At 49.1% G+C, this 25,141-nt stretch overlaps 7 protein-coding genes and 1 non-coding gene across 8 annotated transcripts; 5 read left to right on the top strand and 3 right to left on the bottom strand.

The window, feature by feature from the left end:
* Positions 1-3: 3 nt before the first annotated feature.
* FPOAC1_000853 (uncharacterized protein) lies at positions 4-907 on the bottom strand (the record flags this gene model as incomplete). The annotated part of the gene is made up of 3 exons (XM_044845462.1): positions 4-498; positions 555-810; positions 870-907. The coding sequence occupies 3 exons, from the start codon at positions 905-907 to the stop codon at positions 4-6; spliced, it is 789 nt and encodes a 262-aa protein (XP_044711378.1).
* A 1,315-nt stretch (positions 908-2,222) lies between these two features.
* On the top strand, positions 2,223-3,451 carry FPOAC1_000852 (uncharacterized protein; the record flags this gene model as incomplete). The annotated part of the gene is made up of 4 exons (XM_044845461.1): positions 2,223-2,285; positions 2,345-2,409; positions 2,505-2,634; positions 2,690-3,451. 4 exons carry the CDS (start codon positions 2,223-2,225, stop codon positions 3,449-3,451), a joined length of 1,020 nt encoding a protein of 339 aa, XP_044711377.1.
* A 796-nt stretch (positions 3,452-4,247) lies between these two features.
* MAN9 (Beta-mannosidase B) lies at positions 4,248-6,995 on the top strand (the record flags this gene model as incomplete). Its single annotated transcript, XM_044845460.1, has 3 exons — positions 4,248-4,250; positions 4,312-4,884; positions 4,938-6,995. The coding sequence occupies 3 exons, from the start codon at positions 4,248-4,250 to the stop codon at positions 6,993-6,995; spliced, it is 2,634 nt and encodes an 877-aa protein (XP_044711376.1).
* Positions 6,996-8,492: 1,497 nt separating this feature from the next.
* Positions 8,493-8,564, bottom strand: FPOAC1_000850. Its single transcript has one exon. It is a non-coding gene; the product is annotated as a tRNA-Thr (tRNA).
* A 3,578-nt stretch (positions 8,565-12,142) lies between these two features.
* Positions 12,143-13,434, top strand: FPOAC1_000849 (uncharacterized protein; the record flags this gene model as incomplete). The annotated part of the gene is made up of 2 exons (XM_044845459.1): positions 12,143-12,448; positions 12,499-13,434. 2 exons carry the CDS (start codon positions 12,143-12,145, stop codon positions 13,432-13,434), a joined length of 1,242 nt encoding a protein of 413 aa, XP_044711375.1.
* A 1,264-nt stretch (positions 13,435-14,698) lies between these two features.
* FPOAC1_000848 (uncharacterized protein) lies at positions 14,699-16,841 on the top strand (the record flags this gene model as incomplete). Its single annotated transcript, XM_044845458.1, has 5 exons — positions 14,699-15,103; positions 15,171-15,363; positions 15,413-15,709; positions 15,761-16,004; positions 16,058-16,841. 5 exons carry the CDS (start codon positions 14,699-14,701, stop codon positions 16,839-16,841), a joined length of 1,923 nt encoding a protein of 640 aa, XP_044711374.1.
* A 268-nt stretch (positions 16,842-17,109) lies between these two features.
* On the bottom strand, positions 17,110-18,677 carry FPOAC1_000847 (uncharacterized protein; the record flags this gene model as incomplete). Its single annotated transcript, XM_044845457.1, has 2 exons — positions 17,110-18,068; positions 18,122-18,677. 2 exons carry the CDS (start codon positions 18,675-18,677, stop codon positions 17,110-17,112), a joined length of 1,515 nt encoding a protein of 504 aa, XP_044711373.1.
* Positions 18,678-20,052: 1,375 nt separating this feature from the next.
* Positions 20,053-24,526, top strand: FPOAC1_000846 (uncharacterized protein; the record flags this gene model as incomplete). The annotated part of the gene is made up of 2 exons (XM_044845456.1): positions 20,053-23,983; positions 24,036-24,526. 2 exons carry the CDS (start codon positions 20,053-20,055, stop codon positions 24,524-24,526), a joined length of 4,422 nt encoding a protein of 1,473 aa, XP_044711372.1.
* Positions 24,527-25,141: the final 615 nt, after the last annotated feature.

Genomic DNA, 25,141 nt, shown 5'->3' with positions numbered 1-25,141 from the left:
GGTTTACATCTTGCTGGGCATTCTCATAGCACCATCCAATCTCATAACAACTCCATTCAACATCACATTCTCAATTCCCTGTCGCGCCAATTGCGCAAACTCTTTTGGCTGACCAGCTCTTCTTGGGAATTCCATCGCGCCCTCGAGACTCTTTTTGACCTTTTCGGGCATAACACTCGTCATTCGGCTCTCGAAGAGACTTGGGGCAATTGTCACAACTCGGATTCCAAATCGCGCGAGGTCTCTTGCCATGGGTAAAGTCATGGCCGTCACAGCTCCCTTACTGGCAGAGTAAGAAACTTGGCCCTTCTGACCATCGAATGCTGCAGATGATGCCACCATGATGACAACGCCTCTCTCGCCGTCAGGCCCTTGAGGTTCTACCTTGGCGAGATGCTCCAGAGTCTGGCGGACAAGGTCGATGGTACCGCGTAGGTTGACATTGAGGACAAAGTCAAAATCATCCAAGCTAAAGGCAGCGCCGTTCCGGTCAAGAATCTGCATTGCTCGGTTAGTATCCTTTGACCACACTCTTTGAGGATCCGAGATCTTACCGTTGCGGGTGTAGAAACACCAGCTGCTGCTATCACGCCTCCCAAAGGCTTGCCCGTCTCCTTTGCCCATTTGGCAGCATCTTGGACTGCCTTGGTAACGCTCTCCGTCTCCAAAACATTGCACTCGAAGAACTTGGTTGAGGTGGAGAGTTTCTTGACCAGTTCTTGACCGGACTCTTCATTCATGTCCAAAATGGCTACATTACCGCCGTTGGCGCATATATCCTCTACACAAGCCTGACCAAGGCCCGATGCACTAAACAGAAGTTAGTGAGTGTTGTGGATAGCTTGTCTGAGACGCCGATGTTTGCTTACCCGCCAGAGATGATGAACGTACGACCCTGAACTTTCATTTTGAAGTTATGATATTAATATGAATACTTGTAGAGATACCCAGGGGAAAGGAGATGCTGGTGTCGTAGTAATAAAGCCTACCTAGGTACCTAGGTTCCATGTAATTGATCGTCTCTCGGCACGTGGCTAAACAACCGAATATGCCTCGGCATCTTACTCAGCTTGTAATGTACTGTACAATACCATGATGGCATCAACGAACTGCAATATATGATTTTGAAGCAAGACCTTACAGAAGTTCAATGGTAGGCTCAAGAACAACATGTAGATTGTTGGATAATCACCAAGAGGCAGATGCTCATAAGCCTGAACAGTGTCCAAGGATGTAGTACAGGGTAGTATAGCCTCAGCATATTTGTGCCATTTCTTCTTGACAAGTCCAAGTGGTGCATATTCACACACAGAAAGTATTCCAATAATTATTATTAGTTTCATAAGACTTATCAACATTGAGCAGGTTGTTTAATATAATAGTCAACACCGCTTTAAGATCGGCGATGTCACAGCTCCACCTTCACTTTTACTGAATAGCTATCAAACAAATCAACAATGACTACCAAATTGTCAGCATAACGAGTAAAGAACTTGTATCTTGTGACATCAAGTCAAGATGTGAGATTAATTATATCCTAAGCCGCTTACTTTGCAATGTCAATAACTTTGACCATTATTAAAAACGGTGCAAAGTAGAAAGACCCCGAAATCCCTATATCTGGCCGATTTGTGTATCCAACTAATAGACGCAAGCTCTCTATCACTAGGCGAATACCCTGATAAAACTTGACGCTACAATAGCTCTAACTAATGCCTAATAGCTGGAGCTGATCCACCCGAATTAAGCAAGCTGCTAAGGTGGCCAAGCTTTGGCGGTGTTATCGGGCTGCTATTTTTTGTCACGTTATCACTACTATATGACGCTATGTCTTGTTTTAGGGGACAAAGGTGGGCTATCTACAGGTGACCCACCCTTCCAATCGCCCTCACCGAGCAGGGCAGGTCATTACAAGCATGGCATGTCATGGCATGCACTGTTGCAGTAATCCTGGACGTCCATTCCATTTTCATGCATCGCATTGCCTGTCAATTTTTTAACTTGTCAACTACACGCATGAACGACGGGTCTTTTCCCTTTCCCTCTCTTTACCTACCGACCTGACCTGATCAACAATCAATCGCCCGCCTAACAATCGCTTTCCTTTCCTACACACCCTGCTGCAACAGCTCGCCAAAGAGCCAAGATATTCGACGTCGCTTCAACCGCCTGAAACCTATCCGCAACTTACCTATCTTCCACAATCTCGTTATTTTCCCGCAATGACCAGGCCTCGTCGGCACTCCGGTGCGAGCGAGGAGAGCTCAGGTACGGCTCGCGAGCAGGTATGCGACCGGAACAAAGCCGTTATCATCAACGAGACGACTGACTTTTGACGTCAAAGGAGCTAGGGAGCATGTATGATTACCTGGCCAAGATCATATTGCTTGGCCCCAGCGGGACAGGAAAGTACGTCATACCCCAAGCCAGTCGGCGAACGAAATAGCGATCGCAAATGCCATGATTAGCGATCACCAGCGGCTGACCCTTGCGCGTATTTATAGGTCATGCCTACTGCATCGCTTTGTCAAGAATGAATGGCGAGTCCTGTCGTCGCAAACTATCGGCGTTGAGTTTGCCACCAAAATCATCAAAGTTGGTTCCGGGTCGAGGCGGAAACGGATAAAGCTTCAGGTACCATCACCCGTCATCGCGCAACAACAGAGAGCGGGATATTAACGTGACACAGCTTTGGGACACGGCTGGGACAGAACGGTTCCGATCAGTCTCCCGTTCCTACTATCGAGGCGCCGCGGGCGCTATCCTCGTCTACGACCTTACCTCACACGCCTCCTTCCGAAACCTACAACCTTTCCTTAATGACGCCCGAGCACTTGCATCCCCGAACCTTAGCCTTATGCTTGTAGGCAACAAACTTGACCTTACAGACACACTCGTCGACACAAGTCTTCCGCCCCCGACACCAAACAGCGTCACTTCAAACTCAACTCTGACATCTGGTATGCTGGGCGGCGGCGGCAGCTCTTACACAAGTACAGCCACAACCAGAGATCGAGGAGCATCCATAAGCGCTGGCAATCAGCTAAGAGCGACTGTTGCGCCAGAGGGTAGAGAAGTCACAAGAGCCGAATCCAGTCGATGGGCTAGCACAGCAGGAATATCAGTAGTCACTGAGGCGAGCGCATTCAACGGCGAGGGTGTCGACGAGATATTCGAAAGGCTAGCAAGGATAATTCTTACAAAGATTGAACTCGGCGAAATAGACCCGGATGATCCAGCAAGCGGGATTCAGTACGGTGACAGCGGTGGGTGGAACACAGCTAGTGATGGGGGCAGTATTAAGAGTTCCATGACGGGTGCCACCGCGGACGACGTTCATAACGGACTCAGGAGAAGGCGGAAGAAGAACAGAACACAGAACTGGGGACTTCGAGAATGGGAAGAAGTGTTTACGCTGAGCAGTAGAAGGAGAGGAGGTGGCTGCTGTTAATCGCTTAGATTGCGACTGCCCTTTCATGCCTGCTCATGACCTGGTGCCGCACAAGATATCTGGTTATATGCTTAGACTGGTAGTGTTTTAGGAAAATGGGTTCGCGGGACATTCGTTCAGGAGCGCGTTGGCGTTTTGGTATAGATGATTGGGGTGTCAGGTTGCGCAAAGGCTTGATAGGAGTTCTTTGGTTGTGCAGGTCTGACCTATACTTGTGTCTGACCCTATCATATATATAGTCATGACAATCATTGGTTGCGATTGATAGTTGGGGATGTGCATATTGCTATGACGACCATGGGAAACTCGAACATGGTGTCTTCCCCCCATATCTGATGATCCCGTTGTATTAGGCCTCGTATTTGATGCTGTGTTTTGTGAAAGTCCATGGAGAATCGCTAGCACTGGATAGATCAACCAACGTTCGAAAGCGATCAAATGAAGCAGGATTCACATGCATATCTGTGTGTATGAACCGATGATCCTCATTCGTGTGCGTTTGTTCATACAGATTCAACGTCATCCAGCCTGGATTTACGACCAATTGAGGGGTCGGTTTGACGGATTAACGTCCCGTCGAAGCGGAGGTGGGTGTTCTTCTGCTGTGTAGAGGTCGGGCATCGTGTTATTCCCAAATCCACCACTGAGAATAGCGCATTGCAAGGATTTGCGGCTTGTCTTACGAGGATCTTGAATCATGAGGTATTGTGAGACTTTCATGCATCGCGGGGTTAACGGCCACACTTGCTTGCACCTGCCCAGTTGAATTGAACCTCCTTCCATTTTAACAGGTCAAATGGTAACGTGATTCCTCACCTTCTTTGTTCTCATGCCTCGATTAAACTGACATCCTTCACCAGTTGACTTCTCCCGATTACCCTCACAGCACGTTGCGAATAGCTTCAGTGAGAGAAGACTCCAGCATGGCTCCCCGCACTATTACTCCGGTCAATAAGAATTGGCAGTTTAAGCAGGTGAAGGAAGACGACGCGTCTTATCTGCCTGTCGCTCAATTCCCTACAAACGTTCACCTCGATCTGTTGCACCATAAAAAGATTCCTGATCCTTACATTGGGAAAAATGAGCTGCAAGTGCAGTGGATCGGCGAGACTGCCTGGGTCTACAAGACTACATTTTCTAGCCCCAAGATTAAAGATGGCGAGAAGGCCGTACTTGCCTTTGACGGTCTCGACACTTATGCCACAGTCAAACTGAATGGTGAGAAAATTCTTGAGACAGAAAACATGTTCATCCCGGAGCGTGTGGATGTTACGAAGCATCTCAAGAAAGATGGCGAGAACGAACTTCATATCAGCTTCGACGCTGCTTATTTGAGAGGATGGAAGTTAACTGAAGAGCATCCTGATCATAAGTACATCGCCTGGAATGGAGATGGCTCAAGGTTGCCTGTTCGGAAGGCACAATACCACTGGGTAAGCCACACCCTAAACCTATGTATCGCTTCCCCACGGCTGACCACTCTTAGGGCTGGGACTGGGGTCCTACCATGCTTACATGTGGTCCTTGGAGACCAGTAAATCTCGAAGTATACGAGTCCCGTATCGCTGATCTCAACTTTGAATCAGAGGTTGAAGAATCGCTCCAAACAGCAAAGGTCGTCGTGCATGCCGCAGTCGAGGGGAAAGCATCAAAAGTTCGTTTTGATGTCTCCCTGGATGGAAAAGGGGTCACATCAGAAACCGCACAGGTGAAGAACGAATGTGCAACAACAGTGTTCCATATTCAAGATCCAGCTCTGTGGTATCCGATCAGATATGGAAAGCAACCATTGTACACTATCAAAGTAACTCTCCTTGATGGCGACAACGAACTTGATTCGGTTTCCAAAAGGGCTGGTCTTCGCAAACTCGAGCTCGTCCAGAGAGAACTCGATGGACAACCTGGCACAAGCTTCTTTTTTCAAGTCAACAATATTCCAGTTTTTTGCGGCGGAAGTAACTGGATTCCAGCAGACAATTTCATCCCCCGTATTTCCAAGGACAGATACCGTGACTGGGTCAAGCTCGTTGCTGAAGGCAACCAATTCATGCTGCGAGTCTGGGGCGGTGGAATCTATGAAGAAGATGTTTTCTACGATGCTTGTGATGAGTTTGGCATTCTTGTATGGCAAGATTTCATGTTCGCCTGTGGAATCTATCCGGCATGGCCTGAGCTGCTCAAATCTATCGACACAGAGGCCCGAGCCAATATCAAGCGACTGCGACATCATCCATCCATTGTTATTTGGGCAGGAAACAATGAAGATTACCAAGTGCGCGAATTGGAGAACCTCACTTATGACTTTGATGACCACGACCCTGAGAGCTGGCTGAAGACTGACTTCCCAGCGCGCTACATCTACGAAAAGCTTCTCCCAGATGCTTGCAAGGACCTTAGCTCTAACGCTGTCTATCACATTGCCAGTCCCTGGGGCGGAAAGGTTACCTCTGATCCTACCATTGGAGACATCCACCAGTGGAATGTTTGGCACGGCTCTCAGCAAAAATACCAAGATTTCGATAAACTCGTCGGCCGCTTCGTTTCCGAATTTGGTATGGAAGGCTTTCCAAATATCAAAACAATTGATGCGTACCTTCCAAAGGGTAAAGGTGACCCTGAGAGGTTTGCAAGCTCATCCACCATTGACTTCCATAACAAAGCGGACGGGCATGAACGCCGACTGGGACTCTACATGGCTGAGAATTTTCGGTTCACTATTGATCCCTTAGAGAATTACGTCTATTATAGTCAACTGTTGCAAGCTGAGGCTTTGGCCTCGGCTTACAGACTCTGGAAGCGACAGTGGCAGGGCCCGAAGAAGGAGTATTGCAGTGGTGCTTTAGTATGGCAGACCAACGACTGTTGGCCCGTCACCTCTTGGGCTATTTGTGACTACTACCTCCGTCCAAAGCACGCATACTATACCATCAAGCGAGAGATGGCCCCCGTCACCATCGGAATGACGCGCCGAGTACACAGGCACCCCAAGGACAAGTACACCAGAGTTAACGTCGAGATCAAGACACAAGTTGAGATCTGGGGCAGCAACCTCAACCTGAAAGACGTGACTGTAGATTGCGTAGTCAAGGCTTGGGACATCGAGACAGGAAAAGAAACCTACTCGCAAACAGTTTCTTCAGAACTCGTTCTTCCGAGCAATCGTTCAACAGAGATCAAGATCTTGGACGTGCCGGTTGAGAAGCCCCACGCTGACCTTGAAGCAAAGACGGTCGTTGGTGCTTATCTGTATCGCGACGGTAGGCAAATTGCGCGATACGTCAACTGGCCCGAGCCGCTCAAGTACCTCCACTTTCAGCAACCCAAGGAACTCAAAGTCAAGGTCAACCAAGACGAAAAAACCGTTGAGATCAGTGCCGAAGTTCCGATCAAAGGACTGGCATTGGAATGCGAAGATGATGGCGTCAGTTTTGATGACAACTTAGTTGACATTGTTCCCGGAGAGGTTGTGAAGATTGGCATCAAAGGGGCGAAAGATGACACTGTCCTCAAGACACAGTATCTGGGAATGCAGGTTTACGACTAGATGTAGAGGTGGTATTTGACGTTATCAAGTACGATGCATGATGGTATGGAATAGTGAGCCGAACTGTTAAACCTACCCAAACCAAACCAGAGCCAGGGGGGGCCTGAATTATTAACCTACTAGCTATTCGTACTGTTAATAGACCGACTCTCTCGCTTATTTTATCATTGCTGTAGGAGTTGCTAGCCAAGGGTAGAGCTAGATAGCTGTCAACCTATGTGAAACCCCTGTTTGGGAGAGCAAGACTTCTCGGTGCTTCTCTGTGTTAGATAGCCCTGATAATCGCACAAATTAATGATTGTGTTGCTCTCTCAAGATACAAACATAAAATAGAATTTGAATTCTGTCCTTCTAGAGGCCTATAATGTGATGCATACCAAAACTTGTCAGAGCCTTAAAGTCTCATATCAGACACGATGTTCATGTATCTAGGTCTGTAACCCATTCGTCTCCACAGCTCAGATAGCTACCTACCTAGGTATGTTGAGTCCAAAATGTTACTTGCTCATACGACACTAGCTCATAAAATGCTCTAGTCTGCTGCACCTCACGTAGGGAAGTTACAGGATAGTTGAGGCTGTTACAGCATGTACCAATTCTGCACGGGTCTATACACGTTTTTCAGTTGCAACAAAACCTTGTACCGTAATCGATTTAGTGCTGAGACTGCAACGTCTAACATTGAACTACTGGGTAGTATGTTTACTTCGTTTGTCGTCTTTGTAATCCCACACAGGACAAGAGATGTCATATGACTGAAGAACAAGCTGAAGAGGTCTTGTACAGTGCAACCTGCGCTTCCTCTTAACTGGGACACTGATCTAATTTTTCTGTCTTGAAGCCCATGCATGCTAGTCATATCCATAACCCTACCTAGAAGTCTGATTAAGGTTGTGTCTGACAAAGCCTACATATCCCTAGGTAGATAGTGCAAGAACCAACAGCCAATATTTAGAGCCGACACTGACACCCTCATCAGCAGGACCAGGAAGATCCTGCGATCTGGAGGTCAGCACTGCATGCAGATGAGAAGCCGACAGTGTCAGCCAACAATCTCGTGCTCGGCAGTTGATATTCAAAACTACACTTGACGATGATGGAAGCAACAGCAGAAGATTTGTTATCACCACATAGATATGTTATATTCCAGTGGCTTTTGTAATAATCTGTTAGTTTTTTACGAGTTAGGATTTGTCAGAGCACTGAGTTGGACTAGGAAAATGGCATTCATGCGTCAGTACTACCTACGACTTGTTTCTGGCAGCAACCAGACTAAAAGCAATTGTTCTCCTTGAAAAGCAGCTTTAACCCTGATAACATGAACGATATAATCTTTAGAATGACTCAGGATTTTTATCTAACCTTTACCCACTTTGATCCCTTTCAACCAGGAATGCGAGCGAAGTTGGCGAGATCCAACTCCTCCCAATCTTACCACAAACCGAATGTAGCAAAAAGAAAGCAGAAACAAAAACACATCCTGGAGAGATGAACCTCTGCCCCGTACTGGAATCGAACCAGTGATCTTATCATTACTAGTGATACGCTTTACCACTGAGCCAACGGGGCTTCTTGAGATAGAAACCCACCACCTACGCGAGCCCTATAGAGTGTGCTGGCTAACTAACGAGCGTTCAGCTCAATCTTGGCCCGATAGCCAGCTGGATGTCATGGCCAAGGGTTTGTTTTGATGATGCGATCTCAAGTTGGCGACTACTGGTACGAAAGGGTTTTTGAGATCTTGCGAGAAAAGGAAGGTAACAAAGACTGGCTTTCCCACCTTCGTCAATGGTAGGGAAAGGTGCAGAAAATGCTAGACGGAAGCATAGTAGGAAGGAGATGCATAAACACTTACCGGATGATCACTTCATAAGGGTGTTAATTGAACACCCTTTCGTAAACATCGAGAGCAATCTAGAAGCTTGCAACACCTCGTGCCTGTGTTGATTGGATACTCTCCTGTCGTTCACGTCGCGTTCAAGGGACAGATAGGTAATATACTCGCCGAATGTCGCAGAAGAGTCCGTGGGCATCCCTCTCTCCTCCTATCACAGCACCAGGCCCTTTGTGTTTTCATGGCTTGTCAAGGCATCGAGGAGGGGAACACGTACCCGAGAGCCATACAGGACTCTGCAATCCGGAATGCCTGTATTCGGATTAAAGTATTCTGAGCAAGATGGCATCCTTATCGCGACATTGCGGTTGCATACCGGGGTAAAATGACCAGCTAGGAAGGAGCTGAAGCCATTGACGTTGTATGTACTTTTGTCGTCAAGGCACTGGGCTGCAAGATCTTAGGCAATGGCGAGATGCGTCAGTCCAAAGGCCCCAAGGGTCCTCGGTGTATACAGTAGCGACATGCCCCATCGATGATCTCGTCCAAAACGAGCGAGGCCCTAGATATATCCAGACCATTCTTATTAGGGAAAATACTACTCTTCTTGTTGCGTTGTCATGAAAGCCATAAGTTGGGTGGTAACTAGTCGATAGATTGGGTAGCAAGGGTGCAGCTTAATAAACGCGAAGTTTGATCGGTAGCATTCGCAAACGAGATAGTAAAGTTTCACCTTTGGGCAGCTGTGAGATCCAACTCAGCTCACGGTGCTGTTCCTGAGCCTTGCTACAACGGTCTGACCAACAACCGTTCGACGAAAGGATTCGGGCGGGCCGTGGTGATCGTGTGGCACGGGCGCGGAGAATAGCCTGATAAGTCGGCGAGTCTGGCATTGTAACCGCTGGGAAACAGCGGCAAAGGCTGGAGGTAAGGAACTGAGCATGGCAACCAATTGATGGCTAGGCTAAGATGTCGTAGCGGCCAGGGGACACGCACGGGAGGATAATGGTAGCCTCCATCCAAGCTTGAGACAACACAAGGATTGGCCCAAGGGCCGCTAGAAAGCGAGCCAACATTCTCGAGAATGGCGTGCGAGCGGTCGCTAGATGATTCCACGAATAACCTTGTGTGTTGAATCCTGGAAGTTTGAGTATTGCTTCATTGCGGAAGAGTCTTGGCATTCGATAAGCTGATGCAGCACGTTATAAAGGGTATTGATGGCATCTGGGGATCCTACCTACGTTGAGGACTTTTGTTTAGATAGAATCAGGTGGTGCTGATAAGGATGGATGGGTTGATTGAACGATCAATGGCTGCACCGCATGCACGTCGTTTGAGAGACAAGGGTCATGAGATGCACGAGGTGGGGTACATTGGATTCTGAGGTTGGTTTCAATACCTAGGTAGGTACCTGGTTCGTAGGAAAAAGCAGGTTAGGAAGGATTCATGACGCAGTAAGACAGCGCCTACCTTAATATGAAAACTTCCGTGTTTCTCTAAAGGGGCTGATGGCTTGTCTTACGGCAGGTGAGACGGTGGGCGGGTAGGCAATCAGAGTCAGCAAGTACCTGGATCCGAATGAGTTTGTATGGATGTAAGTTAGACTTCCTGGACTATCCCTAAGAGAACTGGAAAGATTGGGTGGACGGGCACCCATTCATCTAACCAGTTAAATTAACGACAAGAACGCCACGATCTAACCCCACCTCTATTCTCCAACCTTGATTATCAACTCCACACGACTTACAAGCATGAGCTCGGATAGCCCATACTACTACACAAATACATTGGAATTTAGATTACGATAGGTTCAATGCAGGGATGAGAAGTCTCCTCTAGGGTCCGTTCGCCTATCACTGCCGCGATGTCACCATCAGAGCCTCACTACATCAGAAAGTCTCAGTTCAAATCATGTCCTTTGCCGAGTCCACCTTCAACCTCTCAAATCAAATCACGCTGACCTCCTTCTTATCCCTTGATCGGCTTCAGGTGGAAGTAGATACAGAATAGTCAAGACAACTACGGAAGAGTGACCAATATGCAACTTAGCCTTGCCACCTCAGCCTCGGCAGAAACGAGCATCCAAGTCAGTGTCTTATACTGCAAAGCCAGCGGCAACAATGCGTATCAAAACGGCCAAAGTGCCTCGATGAGGAAGTTGGCATGGTGGTCAATACCACGTTCCCTGATCCGGAGGTGCATGCTTTATTGTGTGAGACCCTTCACGGCTCTTTCTGGATATCAGGGTAGGCAATCAAGATAGTTCGTCTAGCCTGGCATAGACATGCTAGAGTTGCGGGGGAGTATTACTACCTTATTGGGCAGTTCACTAACTTCTCGTAGGTATTTCGAACTGATCCTCCTGGTCTTTGATAATGAACTCCCGAGCCAGGGTTTATGCATATTCTACGGACCGATCCATGACTCCGAGTGGCTTTGTTCCTGTCCTTGTCTCTGTTCAAAGACACAATGGCGCTTGCCTGCCTGCCTGCCATATCGGCCAAATCCTCATATCAAATCTTCCATCCTCTAATATTCGTATCACTGACTACCAAGTCAATCGTGAGAGCTTAGCGACTGATTAAATGTGCTTTTTGACGAGGGTCTTCTAGCGCGTCGCTTTGCTAGTGCAATGTCGATCATAATTGGTGATAGCGAGAACAGGCCAAGGAGTCATTAGCTGCATCTCCAGTTTTGCCAAGTCACTTGACAGAAGTATCGTCCATCCTCTTGCTCTATTTCATCACATGCCAATGAGACCTGTTGGAGCTTGAGTTGAGTAATGTGTTCACCACGTTCCCTTGGCGCAGCTCTGTTATCCCAGTTCTTCACCATAATGGCATATGCTATGATCATAGGTTCCATCCATGCAGGTTGTCCTTAAGGCCTGGCCTAGGGATCAGCTACTTGCATTCCTCAAGGACTTTTGCAACGTTTGCTATCCTGCGTTGCCTTCTATGCCCCATGCCGCCTCTATACACCACATGTCGCCTTCCTTTTTGCGTTGGGCGCTGCCCAAGACAACACTGTGTGAAGCATTCACTTTCCGCAAAAGGCAGTTGACGAATGTTATCCCTTCGATTGTGTATTGACGATGCCGAATGTCTGAGGATGGAGGCGACATCGTTCCATGGTTGCACCTTGTGATGGATCTCGATGCTAACATCACGAAAGACGAAGCCGTGCACCAAGGTGGATCGACATCTATATAAGCCCTCATGATCTCCCTCCTTTGAACGATTATCCCTCTCATCATCCTCATCCTCATCAACACTTCAAGACTCACACTCCTCTTTGATTCTATCTTCTCACAATGGTGAACTTCAAGAACCTCGCTGTTGCTGCGACCAGCCTCCTCGGCCTCGCCAACGCCGCTCCTACTGCCCAGGTCAACTCTGACGAAGTCATTCCTGGCAAGTACATCGTCACCCTCAAGTCTGACATCGCTGCCTCCAAGCTTGAGAGCCATCTCAACTGGGTCGGAGATGTCCACAAGCGTGGACTGAACGAGCGTGCTGAGAAGGGTGTTGAGCGCACCTACAACGGCAAGTATGGCTTCCGCGGCTATGCTGGATCTTTCGACAAGGACACCATCAAGGAGATCAAGGAAAACCCCGATGTAAGTAACCTTGTATCTCGGTATCATGGGCAGTACTGACATTGACTCAGGTCGCCCTTGTCGAAGAGGACCGCGTCTGGACCATCGACTGGGTTGACGAGCCCGAGGAGGAATCTCTCTCTAAGCGCGCCTTGACAACCCAGAATGGCGCTACCTGGGGACTCGGAACGGTTTCCCATCGCGCCAGGGGATCTACCAGCTACATCTACGACACCAATGCTGGTTCAGGCACTTATGCCTACATTGTTGACACTGGCATTACCACTGGCCACAACGAATTCGAGGGCCGTGCCCAGGCCGTCTACACTGCCTTCAGCGGCCAGAACGCTGACACCAACGGTCACGGAACTCATGTTGCTGGTACCATTGCCGGAAAGACTTACGGTGTTGCCAAGAAGGCCACTATCCAGGCTGTCAAGGTCTTCCAGGGCAGTTCATCCAGCACCTCCATCATTCTCGCTGGCTTCAACTGGGCTGCCAACGACATCATCTCCAAGGGCCGAACCAGAACCTCTGTTGTCAACATGTCTCTCGGCGGTGGTTACTCTGCTTCCTTTAACAACGCTGTCCAGTCTGCTTCCAGCTCCGGTATCATCTCTGCGATTGCTGCCGGTAACGATGGTGCCAACGCCGCCAACACTTCTCCTGCCTCTGCTCCCAGCGCCATCACTGTTGGTGCTATTGACAGCAACTGGGCTATTGCCTCGTACTCCAACTACGGCACTGTCCTCGACATCTTTGCCCCTGGCAGCAGTGTTCTGTCCGCTTGGTACACCAGCAACAGTGCCACCAACACCATCAGCGGTACCTCTATGGCTACTCCTCACATTGCCGGACTTGTTCTCTACGGTATCTCTGTCAACGGTGTCTCTGGTGTCTCTGGTGTTACCAACTGGCTCATCTCCACTGCCACCTCTGGCAAGATCACCGGCAACCTCCGCAGCTCCCCCAACCTGATCGGCAACAACGGCAACAGCGCCCAGTAAGCGTCTGCTGCCTTGGTCTGCACAAGATATAAGAATGTCTTGGAGTGCGTAGAAAGAGGAGGGATACAAAGAGTTGGACTCTTATGATGATGATGAGAATGAGAATGGGATCGGCAAATTTCGATTCAATCCACCCCTTTTAGAAGGGAAACCGTATATACAGCCGTACATATTGCGCAATTTGAAGATGACATTCGCTTTACATGACTGATTGTTTGTGAATGTGTAACAGACAATACCATAGAATCTCTAAAAATCAGTTCGAATTGTTTGAGACTCTGGCCACATATCATGCGGTTAACGAACGATTGGACAACTAATACAATCCTCCTCATCATCTACCTACATAGTCACTGTAGGGTAATTGTATTGCCAAGCCATTTATATATTTCCAGGCCAGTGTAAGCTGATGAACCAATAGCGATTCAACAGTGAGTATCGAGGGGCTGGGCTTTTGTGACCGGCCAACCAGTGGAGTTTTCTGTCGGGTCAGCTCCACCACCAAAATTCGTCGTGTGAAATTTTCTTTATCGTCAATCTCTTTTTACCTTGACAAACAAACAAAGGACTTTCTCGACGAGACGAACCAAGCAACAAAGATGCCATCTTGATAAAAAGATACTGTATTAAAATGCTTTATTAAAATCACGGTAGGTGTGTTTTTTATTCATTCTCATCTCATCCGCAGCGTTCTTCCTTCAGTCACTCTGTTTCCCTACGAGTCTTCCCTTATGGGAGGGTCTTCCCCTGACGGCACGTTTTGTGCTGTCTTTGTGAAGTAGTCTGAAGGTATGATTTAACGATGAAAGGAAGTAGAATATTGAGGGCTTTTGTTCTCTTTATCCTTTTCTTTTTTTCGTCGTCGCTGCTAGAAAAACAGGGCCATCATAGTCCACGTCCGTCTTGTCTTTGTTACTCACTTTTGTGGGCAACATTGTATCATTTCCTACACGGGCGAGGCTCCAGGAGCACCGACATTTCTTAGTTCTATCGATGATTAGACGTTTTTACCGTACCATAACATAAATTTATGTAATATTACTCACCACCTAACGTTTTCCTGTTTTATTCCACGTGTGAATCTCATAAGGTTTCGTCAGAGTGGATTCTTGTCCGTGAGATCTCAAAGACGTCATGGTGTGCTGTAACTAACTGTCTACGGCCCGATCATGAAATCTTGATGCTTCCAACAAATATTCTGTACTAAACTACAGAACCCACTGTTCATATATTAATACTGCCGTCACTTTAATAAATAATCACCATGTTCAAATTAACCAAATACTCATCCTCCCGTGTCTCCCGATTCTGCCCATCACCATCATTACCAATGCGATATCATACCAGCAACTATGCCACCCAGGCTGGGAAATCACAGTCTACCACAACCAAAAACAAGTCCAACACCAAATATGAGAATCTACCGCTCAGTACCAGTGGTCCCATCAACTGTGCACTCAGCGGTACATCGCTCTTGAATACGCCTTACCTCAACAAAGGATCTGCCTTCCCTCCAGACGAACGCCGGGCTTTTAATCTCACAGGCTTACTGCCTCAAGGCGTTCAGACACTTGAACAACAGTGCAAACGTGCCTATGAGCAGTACTCGTCTAGACCGGATGATTTAGCCAAGAACACATTCCTGACTTCACTGAAGGATCAAAATGAGGTTCTCTATTACAAGGCAAGTCCAACCTACACATTCATGTCATGAGATTGTACTAATTGTGGTATAGCTGCTCCAGACTCACCTTGACGAGATGATGAGCATAGTCTATACACCAACAGAAGGTGATGCTATCCAGAACTACTCCCGACTCTTTCGACGCCCAGAAGGTTGCTATCTCAACATTCAAGACCCAGATCATGTAGAGCACAACCTTGCACAATGGGGTAACCCCGAAGATATCGACTACATTGTGGTATCTGGTCAGTTAATCTCCAAACTTAATACTGTACAAAACTAACACATCCGCAGATGGAGAAGAAATCCTCGGCATCGGTGATCAAGGTGTCGGCGGCATCCTCATCTCCGTCGCCAAGCTGGTTCTCACAACGCTCTGCGCCGGTGTCCATCCCAACAGGACACTTCCAGTAGTCCTGGACTGTGGCACGGACAACAAGGAGCTTCTGGACGACGAATTGTATCTGGGTTTGAAGGAGAAGCGTGTCCGTGGTGAAGAGTATGCCGAGTTTGTGGACAAGTTCGTCCAGTCTGCCAGGAAGCTTTACCCAAATGCCTATATCCATTTTGAGGACTTTGGCCTTGGAAATGGTAAGAGACACATATACTGAAGCTGACGTCGCACTACTAACACACATTCAGCGAGAAAAATTCTTGAGCGCTATCGTCCAGATTTTGCTTGCTTCAACGACGATGTCCAAGGAACAGGATGCGTGACTCTGGCTGCCATCATGTCCGGTCTTCACGCCAGCGACCAAAAGCTCAAGGACCTGCGCATGGTAGTGTTTGGATCCGGAAGTGCCGGTCTTGGTATCGCGGACCAAGTTCGAGATGCTATCGCGACGGAGGGAAACATGAGCCACGAGGACGCCGCAAAACAGATTTGGTAAGACAGCCCTCATGAAACTCATACAAACGTTAGGTGCTTACTAGTTCTAGGTTGATTGACAAGTCTGGGCTTCTCACCTCCGAGACTAAAGACGTCACTGAGTCACAGAAGATGTATACCAAAGATGTTTCCGAGTGGAAAGACAACGACACCGACCTGCTCTCCGTTGTCAAAGAGGTTCGTCCAAATGTCCTCATCGGTACATCTACCAAAGCTGGTGCTTTTAACGAGGACGTCATTCGTGCCATGGCCAAGCACCACGAGCGCCCTATTGTCCTCCCTCTATCCAACCCAACCCGCCTCCATGAGGCCAAGCCCGAGGACATTTTGAATTGGACCGATGGAAAGGCACTTGTGGCTACTGGCTCACCCTTCCCAGCCGTCAAGGGTCCTTGGGGCAAGGATGGTGAAGAGACCACCATCAATGTGGGCGAGTGCAACAACTCGGTCGTCTTCCCTGGCATTGGACTTGGATGCATTCTATCCCGTGCTAAGCACCTTACAGATCGCATGCTTGTCGCAGCTGTGGAGGGTGTTTCCTCTCTAAGTCCCGCTCTCAAAGACCCAACAGCTCCTCTCCTACCTGACGTGGGTTCTGTGAGGGATGTAAGTGTCCGCATTGCCCGCAACGTGATACAGGCAGCTGTCAAGGATGGTGAGGCTACACAAGAAGGCATCCCTGAGGATGTCGATGATCTGGAGGAGTGGATCAGGGAACAGATGTGGGATCCCGAGTACCGTCCCTTGAAGCAAGTTGATCTAGATAGTGCTACAAGAGAGGCTAGGGGTGAACTAAAGAAGGCCGGAACGGTACATCGAACTGGTCACACATGAGATCTACTATAATGCGATAGTATATTGTGGGTTGTCACATATAGTGTAACACAGCTCAGCTACTCGACTCACATCACATGGCTATAACTACATATCAGACATTTGATTCGAATTTGACTGTGACACTGCATGTTCAAACGAAAATCCGATATTCCAATTCCTGAACCGTTTTAGAGCTCAGGGGGGTCATGATTGCCAATTTCAAACCCGAACGCCCAACTTACCTTGTGGCATAATGCATTTCATATCTTCATCGCCTTTAAATCGTTTAGATGACGCCTGCTCGGGCGGCCTCTCCAGCATTGTCTTGAACGAGGTCTTCCATCCTCTTCTTGCCTCTGCCAAGACCACCCTCACCAACACCCATGCGGCGAGCAACGTATCGCTGGGCAACAGTGCCGATAGAGAGGTTAAGAAGCTCCTCAAGCCACTCAGCCACCCATTCTCGAGGGTCAACACCGCCACTCTCAATGATATCTCGGATCTCTTCTGGGATATTGGCATCCGAAGCATCGCCGTCCTCGCCAGAGTGGGGGGTAAGAGGAGCTGGGGTGTCAAGCCACTGAACCCATCGGGCAGGGATAGACTGGCTGACGGTATAAAATTCAATGTCGTGAACAGGGTCCAATATAAAGACTGCGAAGCAGATGAGTTCCTCGTCTTCGTCATCCTGGTCTTGGACATTGGAAGATTGCTTCTCCTTTTCGGCTGAAGCAGTACGAGCAAACAGAGTTCCGTCAGAATCTACAGCAATTGCCTGTACGGCCAGGAATAAATCTGACGTTCGAACCGGGTTGGTTTCGCTGACATCTTCCGTGGCTTTGAGCTTGGCTGCCTCCACGCCACCGTTGGCGGAAAAGTATTCGTTGGCATGCGATTCAGCGTTGGCGCGGCAAAGCTTAGTTCCTTCTGGCAATCCATTTATCAAGCCCAGCTCGCGAGCAGTGTCAGTTTGTCTCCACCAAGGACCGTCGTGCCATCCAGCAGTACTATCGGTACTTCGTCGAGAGTGGCTTTCCTGGCCACGCTGGATGACCAGAAGGTCACCGCCCTCAACCTGAGCCATCACATGGCCAAATACGTTGTGAATCAGAGGGTCGAGAGATGGATAGCCGACAAGATCGTGGGATATGTGAATGAGGAGACGCTCGTGGGAGCTGATGGGAGGAGCAAGAGTATGGAGGATGTTCGTAAATGTAGGGAGAGCACGATGTCGGAGTTCGTCACCTAGAATCTCAATTAGTCTTTGGAGCCAAGGTTGATGTTCAAGTCGAGTATACCGTAGGTTCGCAGAGTGGTAACGTCAAGTCCTCTAATCCCCTTGACCTGGTCTGCCCATTTCTTGGCCTCCTCGTTTTGCTGGATCTGGGTAACCGCGGCTTCAGCTTGCTTCATGGCAGCACTGGCCGTGGACAGAATACCACCCCACCATCCTCCACCAGAAGCCTGAGGAGCAGGATCTTGTTGCTGGACAGGTTCTGAAATCGGCTTCTTTTCATTCTCATGGAGATCTGAGCTCGTGGCGCTCGGTGTGAATGTTGCTTTCAAACTGCGTGCACTATCTGTAGACTTGCGGGGGTCACCAGCAGGAGGTGTAGCTGTGGAACGGCGGGCAGCATCCTTAAGTCGAGGAGTATGAGGTCGCGAAGGCTGCTCAGCCAATTCTGACTCGAGATCGGCTAGAATATCCTGATCGGCAATTGCCTTTGATGCAGCGGAAGTAGGCTTGGACTTGGTAGTCTTCTTTGGTGGCTTCGTGTCGCGGTCAAGGCCAGAGAAGAGCTCGTCAACGTCAACGTCGTCACCAGCGACGGGCTTTGTCTTTTTCGACGCCATGATTGCAAATCGTATCTCACAATGTATAAGAGCGTGGTGGTTTGGAAAGTGCCCCAGGGACTATCGAAGGCTTTCGCGGTGATGATTTGGCGAAGGCGGGGGTTGAAAGAAGGTAGGTTGTTTGGCGCAAATACTAGATATGGAGGAGGTGGATTGGAGCTGTACCTTTCCTCCAAGCTGCAAGGGTCCGCAAAGGCAGGAACATCCAGGGAACACGTGCGTTGCCGAATAGAATGGATTAGTAGGTACGTACTAACCACAGTCACACCACCGGGACATGAGTAGCCGGATATTTTGATTTGATGAATATGTTGCATCAATTCGATGATTTGATTAGATACTAATGAATGATATCACTGCGTTTCTTTGAGAAATCCAGTTTTGCAAACGCATCAAAGTGTAATGAATGGCTCATGTGCTGAAACATGTAGATACTTGACGGTTACCCACCGAGATGCCTGATTCTGCGTGTTGCAAGCCTCACCTATAACTCAGCCCAAGGTACTCAGAAAGTACAGTCATTGGCTCACCTGCGACTTACACAGCCAAACAGCCACTAACACGCAGTGATTTACAGTAGACGACACGGTCATGCTCTTTCCCGGGTTGTACTAGCGCTAGGCGAGTCCGTATGATTTTGTAGTATCTGATTGGCCTGGAGGAACCCCGGAGAAGGGGTTGCTGGGGATTAGTACGTACCGATGGTTTTCCAGGTCCCTGAGCCTTGTGAGAGAGTGGCCTTCAGTGGCCAGGATGCCACTAACAGCAAGGCCCCAGGCGGGTCTGGTCTAGCCTTGGCTGGCTTATTCGGACCACGACACCTTGAGAAAATCGACGGGCAGAGACCAACATCAGAGCCAAAAGGAGACTGACTGTCTTCATCACTCACCCGCGACTCTTGTCGTATATTGGCACTCTTGGTTAGACCATCGCATCGCCGCTGTATCAAAGGCGTTGAAATCAAAGTCTTTATTACTGCTAGTATTGTTAGACACCTTTGTCTTTCATTTTACTTTGGCGTCTTGTGCTTTTGCAAGTACCTTTACTGCCCATTGCCGCCAATTCCCTGTACTTCAAAATTCTTTCTCTGCCCTGGCTTGTTTCTCTTACTCCATCCGACACGCTCATCTCATTCATTCATATCCACGCACTTTGAGCCTCATCCTCCTTGGTATTTGTCCTTCCATTGCCTTGTCCTCAATTTCAGGCTGCCTTGATCGTCTTGCGGACATTTGTTATCCACCCCCAACACTGCGCACTAAGCTTGCCTGTGTCTGTGGACTCACTCGCATGACGCCTCTCGCGGGCCCGGCTGGTCGCTACACGTCCTTGTTGTAACATCCCAGCCTCACCTAAGAGCCTATCTTGGCTGACAATGGACCGCTCGCGCCGAATGCCTCAACGTCGTCGCCCTTTAGGAGCTTCAGCTTCTCCTACCTCTACTTCAGAGGCTTCTTTTGACTTGAATCCACTCACAAGCCCTGTTGTTGCTCAGACTAATACCACGCCTGGTGGTCGCCGCTCAACCAAACCCCTTCAGCACGCCTTCACTTTCTCACCTCCAGGTAGTAGTCGTAACTCAAATTCCAAGAGGCGATCTACAACTATGGAAAACTTTCCAATTCCAGACGAGGGTGAACATGGTCCCAAAAAAGGCGGCCACAGTCTCCGTAAGCGTGCCCGTGTGGATTACACCTTTGAGCACATTGACGACGATGTCGTTGTCCCCAACTCAACATCTTCGGCACGCGGCAAGAAACGCAGGTCAGAGATAAATTTTGACACGGATGACTTTCATACCAATGACTCAAAGAGAAGAGGCGCCTCCATGGGTGCTGAAACTCCATCAAGCCGTCGGAGGAATCCGACACGCAAACCCAGTGACCTCAAAGTATTTCATCACGCTGCTTTGCAGGATGATGATAACGAGGTCCAAGACACCATCGAAGTCGGTGCATACTACTCAGATGTTGACGACTCAGAGCTTAGAGAAGGTGCAGCTTCGAACAACTCATCCCCTCAGTCAAAGATGTCACCAAAAAACTCACCAAAGAAATCACCTCAAATCGAGTCGGCCAAAAATGAGTTGCCAGCGCCGCAGTTCTCTAGCAGTCATCAAACTGAACCTTCAACAGAAAACACTGCTCCCGTTCCTGAATTCGGTCAAATTCCCCCAGAAAAACTATATCCTGTTGTGGAACATATAAGTAACTCTATTGAGGAACCTGTATCTCAGCCTGCAGAGCCGCAAGCCGAAAACTTTCCCAACGTGGAACCTGAACCGGAAAAAATTAATGATAACCAACGGCAGCCTTCAGCTGCAGCGGATACTAATGATACAACAGCGGAGTTGCAAGTAACAATGACAAGTGCAGAATCTGAGCCAGCTTCCACAGCAGCAGTGCCAGCTGTCAGTGTCAAGACAGAGCAGGTAGACCACGAGCCAGTCTCTCTACCCGTGCCAGTGCCAGTGCCAGAGCCAGTGCCAGTGCCAGAGCCAGTGCCAGAGCCAGTGTCAGAGCCAGTGTCAGAGCCAGCGCCAGAGCCAGTGCCAGCGCCAGCACCGACAATAGTACCACCGCCGATTATAGCTGAGGAGAATAATCAGAGTGAATCTATTCATTCACCTATTGTTCATTCACCCAAACCCGAGCCTGTAAACGACATTATCCAGCTCCCCACTGCTGAATCTGTTCCGCAAAATAATCCTGAACCCTATTCGTTCACTACCAACGCTAATATCGAGGAAGAGCCGTCTCATCAGCCAACTGTTAAACAAATACCCGAATCACCAGATCGGCTGCCAAATCAGCACCAAGAGGAAAAAATGGACAAAATGGATATAGATCCGGTTCAAGAAGAGCTGCCCGCTCAAGATATCGAAATGACTGATGCAGCTACAAATGAGACCCAAGCTGTTCAGAAAGGTGTATCAACGCCTCCACCAGAATCTGCACCTGTGCCTATATCTGCACTTGCACCTTTATCTGTCGACTTACCATCACCATTGCCATCAAAAAGTACCCCTTCATCACCAAAGTCCCCTGCCAAATTACGGTCACCCTCACCAGCTCGGGAACCTGATCAACCGCCTGAAGATACTATGGCTCCGCTACAAGAAGATACAGCCTCACCTCAAGAAGTCGGTGTTGGTGACATCTCCATGTCCGTAGAGTTGGACAACGACTTAATTGAGGTCGAGAAGATGAACAACGAAAGTGTCGAGAACAACGGGGGTAATGAGGACAACGAAGACAATGAAGACAATGAGTCCACCGAGGCAATGATTCTTAACAATGAGCCTCAAATCCCCGATACAACTCAGAATCCCGTCACTCAAGAGGGGCCTAACGCTCTCTCGAGCCCTATCGAATTGAAAGCTCCGACTCCTCCTCCTGCTGAAACTATTGAAACCCCGGCGTCTTCTGTACCTTCGGAACCAAAATCAAGTCCTCAAAAATCTGTCGCTTCTCGAGTTCCTTTGGAGCCGATGCCACAGCCTACCCCGGTCGGCCGCTGGTCTCACCTCAAGCCTTATGTCGATGGCGAGTTCCTGCTGTACCCAGAAAAGAAGGGCGGGGACGAGGACGGCGCAAATGACGATGCGACCCCGGAAGGAAAGGACACTGATCGAGAAGGTGCTGACATGGAACCTATGGTCGACGATCAAGATGATGCAGGGCTCGAAGCACCTACACCCGCGCTCAACACACCTACTCGTGGCTCCCCTGTACCAGACTCATTAGACCCGACAGCCCTCAATTCGCCTGCTCCTGCTGGTGATGATGTTGATGATGCTGACGCCTCTGAATCTCAAGATCCTCTAGAGCGCACTCGATACTATAAATATCGCAAGCTGAGGGATCCCGAAGAGTATATCTCGGCCATCGAGAATTATGAAGATATGTCCACCGAAGATCTTTATGAGCTTCTCGAAGCTATTAATGTCTCTTTGGTCCAATGGCAAGACGAGTGGAGTGACCTGGGAGCAATCGTCGACGACTATGAAAACTCTCTTCGTCGACGAGCAGCTGATTCTAAGTACGAAGCCCGCACTCGTAACCTTCACCAACACGGCGTCAACTATGAGGAGCCTGAATTCGCCGTCAAGGGCTACAAGTCTCGTGACAAGGAGGGTCTGACTGAGACTCGATATCTTCAAGGCCAAGATCGCATCATGGCTGCTGCTTACGGCTTCGAGTATGATCCTCATCCTTCAAAAATTGGCAAACAAAATCCCGAGACGCAACAAGTTGGGGTCATGACACGCGGCCGATCTTTGCGGAATCAGCCTAGGCAGACTGCCAAGGCCACAGAGACCGACGAGGTCGTTGGCAAACGCCAGCGAAAGCCTGTTCAACTCTTCGATCCTGCGACACAAGATGTCAGCAGGAGCTCGACACCCGTACCCACTCGCGGCGGTGGTCGACGACGCAAGAATGCCAACGCTGAGGACGAGCCACAGACAAGCCTTGCAGTCAGCTTCAACAGCGAGGTTGCTTCGGACGGTGAGGGCCCAAAGACCAGACGCAAGCGTGGCACTCGCGGCAAGAATGCTTTGCCAGTAGAGGACGCCGCGCCTAGCCCAGATGCCGAGGAAGTAGCCCAAGAAGAGCCTGCAAAGCCCACTCGCCGTGGCCGTGCCAGACCTGCTGTCAAGTATGAGGAGGCTGATCCCAACGAGTTCGTCGACGACGAGCCACAAGAAGAGGAAGAGGAAGAGGAGCCAGAGGAAGAGGAGGTAGAGGAGGCGGAGCCAGAGAAAGAGGAGAACCCGCCAGTCCGTCGACATATTGTTACTCTCAAACTCCCCAGTGGCTACTTTGCTGAGTTCACGCCTGAGATGGAGATTGTCGACAATGGTGATTCCCGTCCAACTACCGCCTGCTCTGAAGAATCTTCTCAAACTGCTGAGTCGTCTTACTCCTTCCGGCCAAAACGGCAGAGGAATTTCCGCGACAACCCTGATGGAGGTGAAGACTCAAGCCAAGCGCCGCCCAAGAAGAGAATCAAACGAACAAGTGGCGGTACCGCTGTCACCGAGACTCCATCCACAGCATCCACACCTGCTCCATCTACTGAGCCGGCACAGGTCCTCAGCAACCGCAAGATTCAGAAGATCAAGGTTGTCAGGTCTGGTCAGGACACCAAGAATGGAGGAACACCTCAAGCACAGCAAGCACCACCACCACCCCCTCCTCCCCAACCTGCTACCCCTACCCCTATTCCGGTTGATGACAATGATGATACTCCAAAGGACTACAAGTCCATGACTAAATCCGAAAAGATGTCGGCCTCTATGAAGAGTAAGTTATTGAGTTGGTTGTTTTGCACTCTCCACAAACTAACGCGATGTAGATCGCTGGGCCAACGGAAACATGGCTGGAGCCGTTGAAAAACGCAAGGCGACCCTGGCGGCTAAGAAGGCTGCTCAAGCGGCAGCCGAGCAAAGAACAGGTGTCGTCGCTCCAAAGCCGAAGGGCAAGGCCCCTGTGAAGAGAGAATCTACTCTCAAGATGCAGATGGCACCAGAACAGCCTCAGATGCCACCACAACAGCAACCGCCTCCGCCGCCCCCACCCATGCTGCATCAGCCACCGCCCATACACCCTCACCACCATCACCATCACCAATATGCTGTGCACCACCAACACCCCCAGCATCACCATCAGCACCCTCCTCACCCAGCTCATCTACAGCAGATGCATCAGCCTCCTCCGCATCTTCCCCATCCACCTCCGCAGCAGCATCAGCCTGGAAACCCACCTCCTCCCTTCATGCATGGGCATGGCCAACATCCCAATCACGGACATGGCCATGGGATGCCGGGTATGGGATATCCCTATTAATGACCAGGTTATGGCCACTGGTTATATATAGGTCCCCTAAACCGATGTCTGGGATTGGTGACGGTCCGGTCGTGCCAACAAAAGACAAAAACTCGAGCAGCAAGATGCCACTTCTCATGTATATGGCCTCCAGCACGCTGGCTCTATGTCAACCTCACCGCGCGTCAAGAAACAAGCACAATCTCAATATACAACCGCTCCGTATACCACGAATATCAAGAGAGGTTGTTTTGGATCCCGTTTTCTTTTTTCTTGTACACTAGATACGAAAAGAGATCTTTTCGTCGTCTTTTTTCTATTGTTTTTCTGCTTTTTTAATGTTGTTCACTTATATCTGCATCAGTGGAGGAAGGGGGAGGCTTTGCATAATCGTTCGGCATTACACGGCGACTGCCTCAACTTGGGAGGCTTGACGTTGAGAAGGGGAAAAAGGAGTGGCAAGCGCAGTAGCAAGCACCTAAAACAAGACCTAATGTTCAAGTTATACACATATATACTATCGGGTCCATTTTTGTGAATGTTTGTTTTGTAGGTTGATGCTAATTGTACTTCCTAAACACGGGTCAAAGGCAAAGATAAAACAATCGTCTAGAGATATTGATTGGTCGATGACAC

The sequence above is a fragment of the Fusarium poae genome, chromosome 1, assembly GCF_019609905.1.
Source record: "Fusarium poae strain DAOMC 252244 chromosome 1, whole genome shotgun sequence".
NCBI classification, from domain to species: domain Eukaryota; kingdom Fungi; phylum Ascomycota; class Sordariomycetes; order Hypocreales; family Nectriaceae; genus Fusarium; species Fusarium poae.
The sequence above is the reverse complement of the archived record's forward strand: the minus strand, read 5'-3'. Positions and strand labels throughout refer to the sequence as shown.